The 15166-nt window shown below is 39.9% G+C and overlaps 1 protein-coding gene across 1 annotated transcript in view; it reads left to right on the top strand.

Annotated features, from left to right (window-relative positions):
• Positions 1 to 8271: 8271 nt before the first annotated feature.
• LOC106001698 (zinc finger protein 883-like) overlaps positions 8272 to 15166 on the top strand; it is a 49198-nt gene continuing 42303 nt past the window's right edge. Inside the window, 6 exon segments of the mRNA XM_013036708.1 lie at positions 8272 to 8433; positions 10420 to 10543; positions 11684 to 11773; positions 12440 to 13703; positions 13705 to 13773; positions 14277 to 14299. Coding sequence (XP_012892162.1) covers positions 8272 to 8433; positions 10420 to 10543; positions 11684 to 11773; positions 12440 to 13703; positions 13705 to 13773; positions 14277 to 14299 — 1732 coding nt within the window.

The raw sequence follows: 15166 nt of genomic DNA, 5'->3' as shown, positions 1-15166 counted from the left end.
CCATCCCTCTTTTAGTGGGCCTTAGCTATTCCTCATGAAAATGGAGATCGTGAGGCACATTTGGATGTATAGACGGCAACACTGGAGCACTTACAAAATATGAAGGAAAAAGAATTCTTTCTTTCTATAAAAGTTAAAAGTAAGTTCCTGAGAGGCAAGGACATAAGGATCAGGCAAAAATGGGTACTTCCTAGACTAGCTGTGTCCCATAGTTGTCATTGTTCTTGGTTACATTTTTAAAACATTCACTTCTAAGTTTTATGTTTATTGTACTAGTATAAATAGAATTTACTTCCTACATTATTTTTTAATTGTTCATTGCTCACAGATGTAAGTCTCATTATTATACAAATATTATACCCTCTACTTCATTGATCACAGTTATTGACTATTGCAGATCCTGAGGTAGAAGGTACAAGTATGGTAAGGTATTCAGGGATAGATTATGGGTCTGACTTCCTCTGGAGGAAAAGTTGAACCAATGGAAAAAGATGAAGCTTATGCATAACACTTGTAGAATTCCTTAGGCAGGAGATGTGGTGCATCCCTCTTGGGTTCCACTATGCCCAACGATTCCAATGGTTGCGATGATCCATCGCCTGTGGATTTCACACCTTGTCCACAGTTCTAGTGTTAGGAGTCTCCCAGTATGTAAGGCAGGACTTTCTCAGAGGAGGGTTGTGATCAGTGGTACCTTGCTGGCTCCCATGTTTGTCAGTTTGTGTGGACAAGCACACCCTGACAGCTTGAGCCTGGCTCAAGTTAATGCCTCTCACCATCCCATACCTCTGTTTCAGAGACCTGTCCTGTTCCATGGTTTTGTATCATTTACTGTGCAAGCTTGTGTTATGTATCCATATATGCTAGTAGTTGGGCTGGGTATGGTTTTCATGGGTGAGGTGGTGTTTCATGCCTCTTGCAGGAACAATTGTGTTCTCACTAACTTCATGAGTAATCCTAGCTTACTATGCAATCCCCTTAACTTACATTGCATGTTCAGTTGATAGAACCTTGGTATAATAAGTTTGGGTCTCTGTTTGCTATCGAGGTTCAGAGGACTCTTAGCCATTGCTGTAGATTTTGGGGAATATTGGTTGCCCACATTATTGCTACCCAGACTCTTATTGCTAGTGCTACTGCTTCTCCTGTGATCCTTGTAGAAACCATCATATATAGAAAAACGTGTTAATACTTTAGTTTGAAATGTTTCTGGTACCCTTGATATTCAGGTGGGAGTAGATAAAATGATTGTGATATGTTTTATGAATTGGAAACAGCAATGATATATGTTGATGATCACATAGACCTGCTAAAGAGCCAGTTAAAAATGATGTGTCATGCTAATTGTCTGTACATCTGTGTTATCCCTCTTAAATATGATGGAAATATGATTTGGACCCATATCCAGTGACATATTTGAGGAACCTTGCCCTCTGATCATTTAAGCTTAGGCATTATGCAGCTTCAGGGTCAGATATCTGGTATTGTGCACTTCACCACGCAGGCTTAGCTGTATCACTTCTCCATTACCTTCAGGGATTCACCTGGGGAAATAGCACTCTTTTTGTTATTTCGTAGGCATTTTCCTGTTTATTGTTTTGGTATTTCTTTATTCTTCCATTCTTCCTGAGATGTATGATCTGCTGATTTTCCAGGTTCAGGCTGATAGACACTTGCTCAATTTACAAAATGAAAAAAGGGGAAGTGGTGCAGACCCTGAGGTGCCAAGACCTGGAAAGGTGTGAGTAAAAGCTCCACAACCACAGACTCCAACCTTCAGGGCTATAAGTACTTGCCCTTGTCATAGGAGGGAGTGTTCCTTTTAGCTTCTGGGCCTAGGGGCTTACCTCTAGGTGTTTGTTGGACTAAGGTTGAACTAGAATGAGGAAAGATGCATATGGTCTGCACTTGTTGACTCAGTGAGTACTAGAACAATGTGATGCAAGCACTGGACAGATCTAGAAAGTGTCTATAGCTAAGGTTATTGCTGGAATAAAGAGAGATTCATCATTGGCCTTCTCTCAGTCTGTTCCATTATCATCCCATTGCCCTTCCAGAACACTGTTGGTGTTCTGGCTGTCCCGCAACAGTGGTAGAGTGCTTACCTAACATATATGAAGGTCTGGTTCAAGTCCTCAGTACCACATACATAGAAAAAGACAAATGTGGAATTGTGGCTCCAGTACTAAGGTGCTAGTTTGAAGCAAAAATTTAGGGACAGTGTCCAGGCACTGAGTTCAAGCCCCAAGGCTGGGACATAAAAGAAAAGAAATGCAAGCTGGGTGCTGGTACCTCATGTCTTTAATCCTAGCTATTCAAAAGGCTGAAACCTGAGGATCGCAGTCCAAAGTCAGCTTCTGCAGCAATGTCTGTAAGACACTTATCTCCAATAAAAACCAGAAAACTAGAACTGGTGCTTTAGCTCACATTGTAGAGCACTTGGCTTGAGCTAAAGGGCTAAGGGATGGCTCCTAGGCTCACAGTTCAAGTGGCATAACCAAAAACAAAACCAAACCAAACAAAAAGATAAAGGAATAAAGAAATTCATCATAAATGTAGGCTTGAACAATGAAAACTATATTTCAGGGATGGGAAGATGGTTCAGTGGACGAGTGCTTGCCTTGCATGCATGAGGTCTTGGGTTTGATTCTTCAGCACCACATAAGCAGAATAAGCCAGAAGTGGCACTGTGGCTTAAGTGGTAGAGCACTAGCCTTCAGCTGAAGAGCCGAGGAACAGTACCTAGGCCCAGAGTTCAGGCCCCATGACCAACAAAAGAAAAGAAAAGAAAAGAAAACTACATTTCACAATACTGTTGGAAGCACCCCAGTTTTATCACTTTGTCTCTCAGGAATTTAGTTTTAGGGAGGATTATATTTTGTGGTTGTGGGGCTTGAACTCTGGGCCTGAGCACTTGTCCCTCAGTTCTTCAGCTCAAGGCAAGCGCTCTACCACTTGAGCAACAGTGCCACTTCCCAGGAATTTAGTTTTAAAGATGAAAATATTTTTTCTTTATATTGTTAGAGGTGCTTTTAAGTTGAACTCTATACGTTCAAATATACTCTTTGATTCCCATTTTCATGAGGAATAGTTCAGCTCCACAATAGAGACCTGGAGAACCCATACACTAAAATCAAACGTGAAAGTTTCCAATCCAGTCTTTCCCAATTATTTTTTATGGAAGGGATTTCAAAATATCACAATAAACGCCTAAGAGACAAGTGTAGGTTCTCTGATAAGAGAGAGGGAGACTGTTGTAGACTCTGGGGTACCTGCCAGGAGCAGGCAAAATGGGAGCAAAAGCTTCAGGGCCATTGACTCCCACCCTCAGGACTGCAAGTCCTTGCTCTTTATTGGTGTGAGGAAGTGTGTGTTCTAGCTTTTGGCCTGAGGCTTTAACTGACAGGAGGCTTGGGTGGAAAAGATGTATTGAAATAAAATGAGGAAAGATGTGTGCTGTTTGTACGTTTGGGCACAGTGGGTCTAGAACAATATTACACAAGCATTTGAGAAATATAGCAGAATTGTGCCATCAGCCATCTCTCTGTCTCCTTAATTATCATCTCATTGGCTCTCAGAGCCTTGCTTGTGCTCTGATGGGATTGTGGCAGGAGACAAAAGATTTATTGCACACTTTCATGGATAACGTCTGAGAAGACAAGTCTGAGGTCCCTTAGATGTGTAGCCTAAAGCTACTGAGAGGAACTGTTAGGATCAGAGAAGAGGTAAGAATTCTAAAGACATTTTGACATGCAAAATGAAAAGACAAAAGCAGACTGGTTTGCAAGTGATTAAGCTTCACATCAACATAGCCTAGCCTGAACTTTACTCTTCTGTCTCTCCTGCATTCATCCCTGACCCCCCTAACCACTATCTCTTTGAAGGGAAATGGAGGTGATGTTCCATATTCATAAGAATCCCTGTGTGGGAACTTTTCACTAGTTACCTGAAGAAATTATTAAAGGAAATGCAAATAGAGCATAGCAAATGCTCACAGACAATGCTCAAACTGTGAGGTCAAACCACAGGACCAACAACAAAACAAAACATAAAATCCTTAAATGAAATGCAAAATTCAGGAAAAAGAAAAACTCATTTGATTTAATAGATAGTATTGGTGAGTTTCTGGAAAATTAATTGTTAGATTTTGTGAAATCCAAATCACCAGTAGTATTATGCTGCATATTTACCTAACAAGCTCACTATTTTATGCCAGTATATACATTACAGCAATGGGAAATGACCCACATATAAGTTTAGTGGCTGTGAGTACCTTTGTAAAGTAAGAGGGGATGTATTAAAAAATTTAAGACAAAAGAGAGATATAATTTACATTCAGCAGAAGACAGGCATTGAATAAACTGAAAGGTATAAGCAACGCAGTCTCATAACCTCAAGTTCATTATTAAAACTAAGAATCAAAAAGCCAATACATCCAATTCTCCCCATATATATCCATTTTCTGGTTGGTCTTAAGTATTTCAAGAGGAAACAGTGGTTTTCAAGAAGAAACTGAGCTTAACTCCCACAGCAGGCAGAGAAAAGTCCCAATGCACACAGGCCACTTGTTCCCAGGTATGTAGCAGGGTGGCACCAAGCATTGTAGGAATTATAGTCTCCATGGAGGCTATTTTCTTTGAAAGTCCTGGTTTGTTTTTGTTTTTCAGAGGGTGGAGGTGGGGCAGAAGATGCTTTTGCTCAAGCGTCTCCCCGCCCACCATAGGCGTTTTAAGTCTGCCTTTTCAGGATTCTTTTCTTTGCCTTGCTGCTGGAAGTGCCCTGAACTGCAGTTTGGCCTTAGGAGCCAGGAGGCTGAGGCCCAGCTCTGTGCAGTGGAGCTTGGGAGCTGTAACTTGAGGGAATCTCAGGCTTTGGAACTTATGTCTGGTAGGAACTGTGCGATTGCTGCGGGAGTCTCCCCTCCATGGGTTTCTGTTTCTTTTTCTTTTTCTGTTTGTTTGGTGGGGCGTGAACTCTGGGCCTGCAAGCAGCATTCCTGAGCTCTTCAGCTCAGAGGAAGAGCTTTATACTTGAGGCAAAGCGCCTACTTCCCTCTCCACGCTTTTCTCCAGTCTTGGTTGATAATTTGCTTGAGGTTCAGGAGTTTGTGCTGCCATTAGCCTCTGGGCCTTCACATGCAAGAACCTGATTCCCAAATGTCTGAGAGCAAGCTGGGTGATTGTCCAGACTAGGAGAGCCCAAGAGCTGTGCATTTTTACTCCAAGACCAAGGGATTCTTCTATTAACTCATGTGAATTTATTTGCTTTGCCCAGATGTAAGAGGAGTACAGGAAGAATTCTAGTGAAATTGTGAGGTGTGTGCCTGCCTGAGTCCTCTTACACTGCAGTTGTATTTGGGGCTTCTATGTTGTTTCTCTTAGAGATGGTTTAATCTATTTGGCTTGATTTTTTATTTTCCTGGCTTGAGTTCCCAAGCGTTTGTACACGATCCTGTTTCTAGAGACAGTTGTACATGGGATATTGGAGTAGTGAGTACTGGGCCTGTATATTTCGGAATGAAGCCTAGCAATGTTTGAAGCACAACACCCTATGAAAAGGAATCTCCGTCCTAAATGACAGACCTTGTCAATTCTGGGAAGCCATATAGAGCAGAAGCAGAAAAGCACAGGAAGGGGAAGATGTTGCTAGCTTCCCTTGCCTTATGCAAAAATTGTTGCCACTTCCCTGAGTACCAGATTCACCTGGTACTCTTTCCTACACCACTCTCAATCACTTTTTGCTGTTGAAACATTTAAACTAATTTCTTGGAGTTGTGATGTGATGGATTGAGGAATAAACCAGAGCGTAGTTATCACAGGATACCTGAGGCAGTGGTTTGGGATGGTTGGGCAATTATTTTGACTGAAAGTATTTATTTATGTACTAATCCCTAATCTTCTCACTAATTTATGCAGCCTGTTTCCACTAAGACTTTTAGTATGTAATCATTGAAACTTCTCTTAAATGTGCCATCTGTGGATTTGCTAATGCTAGCTCTAATCAGTTGGTTGTGCCTGGTAGTTCAGAAAGTGTTGGTCAGGGACCTTTGGTCTTATAAGAAAAATCACAGAAGAAACCTTGGGGTTATATGTCTTCTCAAGGTTGTATGCTTTGTAGATGTTGCCTATCATCAGTTGTATCACTCCTATATTGTGTATTTTATGTTGTACATTTTTTTAGCCCTGTATCTCCAGTAGGATGGCCAAGGTTCTTCCCATGACTGTTTAGGAAAGTGACCAGTAGAAACTTCTCAAACCTGGGTTTACATCATCTTTACTCATGTTCCTGTGGCCAAAGCATGCTAAATGTCAAATTACAAGTCATTGCATAGGTGTGCAGTGGGTACAGTGAAATTTGCCATTTGACAATCATTATTGAAATAAGATCACACCACAAATATGTTCTGTATATATTTTCCTTTATAACATTTGATAAAAAAAAACTACTAAGTCATATCAGACATGCATTCCATAGAGTTTAAATATGTACATCAATGAGGTAGCACATAAACTCCAATGGATTCCTAGGATACCTTTGCATTAAAAGAAAGCAATTCATACATCCTGAAGTACATTCAGTAATAACTACTTTTAGTGCAAATGTGACATGTTTTTGCTTTCAATTATTCATTTTTTGGGGGGGAACTTTCATTTTTACAAATTTAGTGAGTGTATAAACATGGAAATTAGTTGCTTTAATGATATCTATGTACCAGGAAAGGGGCTGGATTTGTGATTATAGGAGACATTAATGTTCTTGAGACATTAAAGATTCTTCACTTATTAGAAAGCTTTATGCTTTTCCAGACCATGTATCATGTTTGCAAGAGGAAATTCTGGGGCAAAATACAGATTCTTTTGTGAATATGTCATTTGCCTTATATCTCAGCCATCCTTCCAGAATCTTCTGTTCATTGTCAGCAGCAAGAAAGAATGAAAGGATCTCTGGTGAGTTTTTTTTTTCAATTTTTATTTCTCATTTGTTTTCCATTCCATTATATAAACCTAAAGATGTTCAAGAATTAAAAAACAAGGGGGTGGGAAGGTGGCTCAGTGGTAGAGCGCTTGCCTTGCATGCATGAGAACCTGGGTTCCATTCCTCAGCACCACATAAGGAAAAAGAAAAAAGCTGGAAGTTGTGGCTCAAGTGGTAGATTGCTAGCCTTGAGCTGAAGAGCTGGGGGACAGCGCCCAGGCCCAGAGTTGAGGCCCTTTGACTGGACCCCCCCACCAAAAAAAAAGAATTGAAAACAATACCAGCCACACAGATTCAGCCTCAGGAACATATTCTTAAATCAGATAAAGATGGCTTGTAGATTTAGCAGATTAAATGGTTTTATTCATTCTAAGTTGAGTGAAGATTTGTTTCAGAATGTCTATGTTTTGTGTTGTCATAAAGTTGATTCACACTTGTTATGTGATGTAATGACACCAAGGAGGTTATATCTCATGAAAGGTGAAGGATAGATTGCAACCAGATCACATCCTCATGAGTAACATTAAACTAATTCAATGACATTTTCCTGGAATTGCTGAAATAGTCTGGTCACACAGAACTTCATGTGTTCTTAAGGAATGATTAACCTATATGTCCTTAAATTAATCTCCATATCTACTTTTTGAGCTACTTCATGGTCTTGGTCTTACTTGAAACTATATTTGTTGTTAACTTTATGGTCTTTCTACAAAACCCTGTTTTCTAAAGTATCCTCACAAGATTCCTTTCCTCTATATTCTCCCTCCATTCTTGATTTTCTACTCACTAGTGTTGGTTATTTTTCTCTTCCTCACTCTTTGTATCTATCTTTGAATCATTTTTTTTTTACTTTTTGCATTCCATCTTTCCTCCATATGTGTCTCAGTTGTTTCTTTTCTTCAAATGATATATCTGGGAGCTAGTTTTTCTTAGTAATCAGTTTTACTTTGCTGACGTGGCTCTTATGATTAGCATTTTTCTTACTCATTGTATAGGAAAATTGTTTCCTAGAGAGTTCTACAGGATTCCAGAACCAAAGACAATTAGAGAAACACAAAAACATAAACAGATAGACTTAGGGGAAATTAGGGTTTTGAAGGCTCTCTGGCACTTGGTTCCTGGGTGCCAGCAAGCAAGAATATTTCCTTGAGTGCACATAGGGAAGATTACTATTGATAACATGTAAAAATGAAGTATCTATATTAATATTACAATCAGAGCCACAACCGGTTGTGGGGAAAACATATTTCCTTATTCTCCTGAGACAGAAGACTGGTACCCAGAGAAAATGCAGACATGACGTTCACCTTACCTAGCCCTCAAGGTCAACAGCACCTCAATTTCAGCTGCTATCTTTCCAAGACTAAGGAAAAGGCCTGCACTCCAGTTTCTGAACCCTCTGCAGAATTCTCTTTTAAGCCTTCTGCAGCCAGCTCTCAGTGCTCTCAGTGCTGTGAGGCTGGAATTCCAACCTCTCCATCCTTTTCCCCCTCAGCTCAACTTCAGAGTTCCATACAGAAAAGTAGTTCCTTCCCCCAATTGATACTCTACAAGAAAATCTGATTTCTCCTGCTTCTGTTATCTTTGGTCTAACTTCATTTGATGTGGTATTCAGTTTTGTTTTTCCTTCCCACTATTTTTGAATATTTTAATTTACTGCCAGTTTAAGATTTGAAGTACTTTTGATAAAAAAAAATAATACTGTGATGAGGTCTTCTCTATTAGAAATATCACTTGTTGCAAAATCTCACAGATGTTTGCTCCGGAATTTATTTTGATCTCTGAGGAATTTCACTATTAACTAACAAAAGTGGAAATATATCCTTAGCAATCTACTGTTGAAATGACTCAGGAATATGTGCCACATTTGATCATTTGGTCATATTTATCATTTTTGTCACCTTGAGTGTTCCTTGACCCTGCATAAATTTGCCTCCACCTTCCATGAAGGCCTATTAAAATGAAAATCTTGTCAATGAACATTTTATTCCCCTCCTACCTATATTTTGTATTGTGGGGAAACTTTACAAAACTTCATGGTAGCAGTTCTTTTTTATGTAGGAAGGAAATATCAGGGTATCTATGACCACATTTCAATATTTAGTATTTAAACCAAACATGGTTAACCTAGGATATTTTTTTCTTTTTATGGGGGGGGGGAAATCGAGTCATGGGGTCTGAACTCTGGGCCTGGGCACTGTCCCTCAGCTCTTCAGCTCAAGGCTTGCACTCTACCACTTGAGGCACAGCGCCACTTCGGGCTTTTTCTTTTTGCTTATGTGGTGCTGAGGAATCAAACCCAGGACCTCATGCATGCAAGGCAAGCGCTCTACCACTGAGCCACCTTTCCAGCCCAACCTAGGATATTTTTATATGGGAACTAAATCAAATCTTATAAGGGCCCAAAAAATCATTAGCTTCTTTCTGCAATACTGCTACTGTTTTTTAACATTCATGTGGACACTGCTTTTCATAGATCTGGTCATGTTCTATGTTCTGTATTCCATGTGATATTCTGAATCTGTTCTGTTTGCTTATTATAGTACTTGTTAATAGAAGATCTAAATAGAATGTACGGTGATGTAGTACATGTAAATGCAGGAAAAATATTTGTGTAATTCATTGTTACCCTGATATGTACTAAAATTTTATCAAAAAATGATAATATAATTTTTAAGATACTGCCTTAGGCTTATTGTTGTCATGACAGATTATTGTCTCCTTAGAATTTTTTTTTTTTTGGCGGGGGGGTCTGGTCCTGGGGCTGAACTCTGGGCCTGGGCGCTGTCCCTCAACTCTTCAGCTCAAGGTTATTGCTCTACCACCTCTGCCATAGTGCCACTTCTGGCTCTTTTCTTTTTGCTTATGTGGTGCTGAGGAGTAGAACCCACTGCCTCATGCATGCAAGGCAAGTACTCTACCACTGAGCCACCTTCCCAGCTGTCCATAGAATTTTTACCTTGTCTCTATTGCTAGCAGCAGAAATGTGTTTGCATGCATTAGGGAAACTGTAATTTTTTATTGGTCTTGGGCTTCAATTCTGGGCCTGGCTGTTGTCAGTCAGCTCTTCGGGTCAAGGTGAGTGCTCTACCCCTTGAGTTACAGTGCTAATTTCAGTTTTCTGGTGGTTTATTGGAGATAAGTGTCTCATAGACTTTCCTGCCTGGACTGGCCTTGAACCATGATCCTCAGAACTTAGCCTCCTGAGTAGCATGGATTACACGCATAAGCCACCAGCACCCTACAAATCTGTGTATTTTAATGACCAGGTTTATATATTGTCCAATATTTCTAATTTGCTATTTAATTTTCCCAGTGAATAGATAACACAGCAAGCTGCAAACATTTTATGTAAGACAAAAGCATACCTGCAGCATAATGAAATTCCAGATTGGAGTTCTCATAACCCAGGTCTGATTTCTTGATGGACATGTGCCATTGCAGAATTTATCATTTGATGATGTGGCTGTGGACTTCACCTGGAAGGAGTGGCAGGATCTAGATCCTGGTCAGAGGACCCTTCATAGAGATGTGATGCTGGAGACCTATAGCAACCTCATGTCCTTGGGTGAGCAAAGGTGATTTTTACTTGGAAGATCAAGTGTTTTTATTTTATTAGACATTAGACTGTTTAGGTTATTTAGAGATAAGATTCCAGTCCATGGGAAGTGTCATTTCTTTCTAAGGGAAACTTCAACTTGATTATATGTAACTCAAGAGCTAATTTTATTCTCACTATTTAAGAAAGCAAATCAGTAGTTGGAAAAAAATCCTAAACTATGTTCCACTAATACGAGACTGACTTCCCAGACTTGGAATGATTATTGAGGTGGATCTGCAGTCTAGACAGAATATACATTACTACTGATTATGATGTGGAAATCAGTAGTTGAAAGTGTGTATTTGTACGCCAAACCCGATATAGAGTTTAGTGCTTCAAGCTTTGAATTCTAGATACTCTGGAGGCTGAAATCTGAAGATTTTGGTTTGAAGCCAGCAACTGCAGAAAAATGACCATGAGACTCTTATCTTCAATTAACCATTCAAAACTAGAAATGTAGCTAAGATTCAAACTAGTAAAATGCTATCTTTGAGCAAAAGAGCTGAGTTCAAGCCACACAATTGGCACAATAAACCAAAGCTGGGGAAACTCCACAATTGGGCTGTTAAGAATTGAGAAACCATGGGCTGGGAAGGTGGCTCAGTGGTAGAGCGCTTGCCTTGCATGCTTGAGGCCCTCTGCTTTGATTCCTCACTACCACATAAGCAGAAAAAAAAGCTGGAAGTGACACTGTGGCTCAAGTGGTAGAATGACACCCAGACAGGGATTCTGATCAAGCTGCCAATTTTTATTTTTCACACAAGGGTATTTATATGCTTAGAATAAGTAAGCTTTTTCATTGGCCAAAGCAGCTGCAGGGTGTTTGCTTAGGGCAAGGTGAAAAGGTGGTTGTTAGTAGCTGCAGGGTGTTTACTTAAGGCGGGGTGAAAAGGTGGGATTCTGTAAACTCAGCCTCAAGATATTCCAGTGAGATAGTTAAGCCTATTATGTTGAGAGACTTAACTTTTGACTCCCAACACTCCCCCCCCCAAAAAAAAACAATTGAGAAATAAGATTTAGTAGCAACCTTGGAAACAGGATGTCTGCGACCTTACATTAATGATGACCCAGCAAGAGCGATAGTTCTCCACTATTTCTTAATCACAGGGCTCTGTGTTCCTAAGCCTAAACTGATTGTCAAGCTGGAGCAAGGTGCAGAACCATGGATAAGAGAAGGCTCAGAAGAGAATTTCACAGGTGAGTTAAAGCATCTTGAATGGTAATGATGGGTCCAGAGCCCAGTTGGTCTGTTTAACTTGAGCTGTACAGAGCAATAGTATTCCTAGTGCTGCTGAGTCATGTATGGCAGAGAAGTAAGTGATCCTTTGTCTCAAGGAATTGTCAATCCAGAATTCACGTGGAGACAAACTGAATTTGGTATGCCAGTGTAGTTAATGTTAGCAATTCTCTTGTCTTTAGAGAAGTCATTCTTGAAGAAAGAAACACAATGAGAAATGTAGAAAAGGAGAACTCATTTTCTTTTAAACTAGTATGATGAAGGTAGGCAGAAAATAGGAGTATGATAGGGCTGCTATCCTTTGATCAGGACAATTTCTTGTCAGTGGTGCTGGGCATAGAGTGAGATTCAGAATTGAAGCATTAAGAGTACATAGATGAATAATTTGAGTAAATATTTCTTGGATAAAAATAGAAAAATCTGAAAAACAGAAAACATTGTTTTCTATTGCAAAATGGCAGTACTACTTTCTTAATTACTACATTGTGTAGAAAAGTATATATTCTGCATAAAACAATGCTTTAATATTTGAAAATCTTGTAACAGAATGTGAGGAAATATCCTTACATTAAGGAATTTATGGATCTCATTTATGTTTTTGTCTATTTTTCTATTATTCATTTTAGATGTCCAAGAAATGGAGGATGTGATTGGCACCTGTCAGGAAAATCACAATGAATATCTATCTGAAGTAGCAGTCCTGACTAGTAACCGAGGGGAGGAAAAAGTGAGACTTATAAGAAGTTTTAATTTGAGCTCAAAACAGAAGTCAGAACTGATTAAGAATAATGGGAACTCCTTAGGGATGAGGACAGAAAAGCTCACTGGGTGTCAGAACATGGATGCTTTCAGTGAACCTGGAAAGATATGTGCTGCATATAGACCTCATGTGTCTTCTGCAGTTGAAGAATATAAACAGTGTGGGAGGTCTTTCACCGAGAAAACACACCTTATTCTCCCTCAGAGAACACAAACAGGAGAGAATCCTTATGAATGTAACATGTGTGAAAAGATTTTCACCTGCAAGGCATATCTTACTGTCCACCAGAGAATCCACACAGGAGATAAACCATATGAATATAACGTGTGTGGAAAGTCTTTCACCCAGAAGCGAAACCTTACTGGCCACCAGAGAACACACACAGGAGAAAGACCTTATGAATGTAACATGTGTGGAAAGTCTTTCACCTGGAAGACACACCTTACTGTCCACCAGAGAACACACACAAGAGAGAAACCTTATGAATGTAACATGTGTGGAAAGTCTTTTTCTGGCAAGCCAGGCCTTACTGGCCACCAGAGAACACACATAGGAGATAAACCTTATGAGTGTAACATGTGTGGAAAGTCTTTCACCTGGAAGTCAAACTTCATTGTCCACCAGAGAATACACACAGGAGAGAAACCTTATGAATGTAACACATGTGGAAAGTCTTTCACCCAGAAGGCATACTTTACTTTCCACCAGAGAACACACACAGGAGAGAAACCTTATGAATGTAACTTGTGTGGAAAGTCTTTCTCCAGGAAGGTACAATTTACTCTCCACCAGAGAACACACACAGGAGAGAGACCCTATGAATGTAACTTGTGCGGAAAGCCTTTTACCTGGAAGTCATCGCTCACTGCCCATCAGAGAACACACACAGGAAAGAAACCTTATGAATGTCATATGTGTGGAAAGTCTTTTAGACAGCAGGTATACTTTACTCTCCACCAGAGAACACACACAGAAGAAAAACCTTATGAATGTAACATTTGTGGAAATTCTTTCACCCAGAAGTCAACCCTTATTCGCCACCAGAGAACACACACAAGAGAGAAACCTTATGAATGTAACATGTGTAGAAAGTGTTTTACCTGGAAGTCAAACCTTACTGTACATCAGAAAACACACAGGAAAGAAAGCTTATGAATGTCATATGTGTGGAAAGTCTTTAGCCAGAAGCCAGACCTTACTGTCCACCAGAGAGTACACACAGGAGAAATTTTATGAATGTAACCTATGTGGAAATTCTTTCACTCAGAATATATACTTTTCTGTCCACCAGAAAAATCCCCACCAGAGAGAAATGTTATGTATGTAGCAGGCATGGAAATTCTTTCACCTGGTAGGCACACCTTAACATCCATCACAGAACATAAGGGCAGAAACCTTATGAATGTAAGCAGAGTTCATGGCTAAATACACATAAGTTGATGCACACAAATGAAATAACTTAGGATCGTACCAAGTGGGGAAAGTCTTTCATCTCTCAGAAAATTGAAATTGCAACACAGAACCCATACAGCATAGAAACCTTATGGTATAGCAGATGTTGAGTCCTCCAACTAGAAGACACAGCTCAGGGTTCATCACAAAACACACAGACACACACACACACCCACTCACACAACAAGAGGAGAGAAATCATATGTAGGAAAAATAAATGGAAAGGGTTTCAAGAAAAAGTCATAACTCAGTTTGCATCAGAGAACAGACACAAGTGAGAAAATATAAATGTAAAAAATGTGGATAGGGGGCTGGGAAGGTGTCTCAGTGGTAGAGTGCTTGCCTTGCGTGCATGAGGACCTGGGTTCAATCCTCAACACCACATAAGCAAAAGGAAAAAAGCTGGAAATGACGCTGTGCCTCAAGTGGTAGAGCATTAGCCTTGAGCTGAATTGCTGAGGGACAGCGCCCAGGCCCAGAGTTCAGGCCCCACAACCGGACCCCCCCAAAAAAAATGTGGATAGTGCTTTACCAAGTAGTCATAGATCCAGGTTCATAGGACACATACAGCGGAGTAATCTTAAAAATATTACAAATCTGGAAAGCCTTTGATTTGAAAGGAATACCGCATGTTCATCAGAGAACTGACTCACATAGGAGAAATGAAAGTAGTGCACAGAACATTTTTGAAATGATTTTCAATCAGAATTAAATCCTCAGCATATGTGAGCATACACAGGAGAGAAATTATGAGTATAGAAAACATTTTGCCAGAAGTCCCATCTGTACAGGTATCAGAGACCTGGACACATTACAGAAACTCTATAAATATAAACATGAGAGGAAGTCTTTCAACCAGAAGCCAACCTTCAGCAATTATGAAAACATTCACCCAGGAAAGAAGCCCAATATAGGAAAATCTTTGTCAGAAAACCTCTGTAAGATGCTGGAGGGGATGTGGACAGAAAGGAACCTTACTTCCTTGTTGGTGGGAGTGTAAACTTGTTCAACCACTTTGGAAAGCAGTATGGAGGTTCCTCAAAAGACTTCACAGAGAGCTCCCCTATGACCCAGTAATCCCTCTTTTGGATATTTACCCAAATGTTTACAAACAAGACCACACTAAAGCTACCAGCACAAC

The sequence above is a fragment of the Dipodomys ordii genome, unplaced genomic scaffold (genome assembly GCF_000151885.1).
Source record: "Dipodomys ordii isolate 6190 unplaced genomic scaffold, Dord_2.0 Scaffold371, whole genome shotgun sequence".
In the NCBI taxonomy this organism is placed as follows: domain Eukaryota; kingdom Metazoa; phylum Chordata; class Mammalia; order Rodentia; family Heteromyidae; genus Dipodomys; species Dipodomys ordii.
Note: the sequence above shows the minus strand (reverse complement) of the source record. Positions and strands in the feature narration are given on the sequence as shown.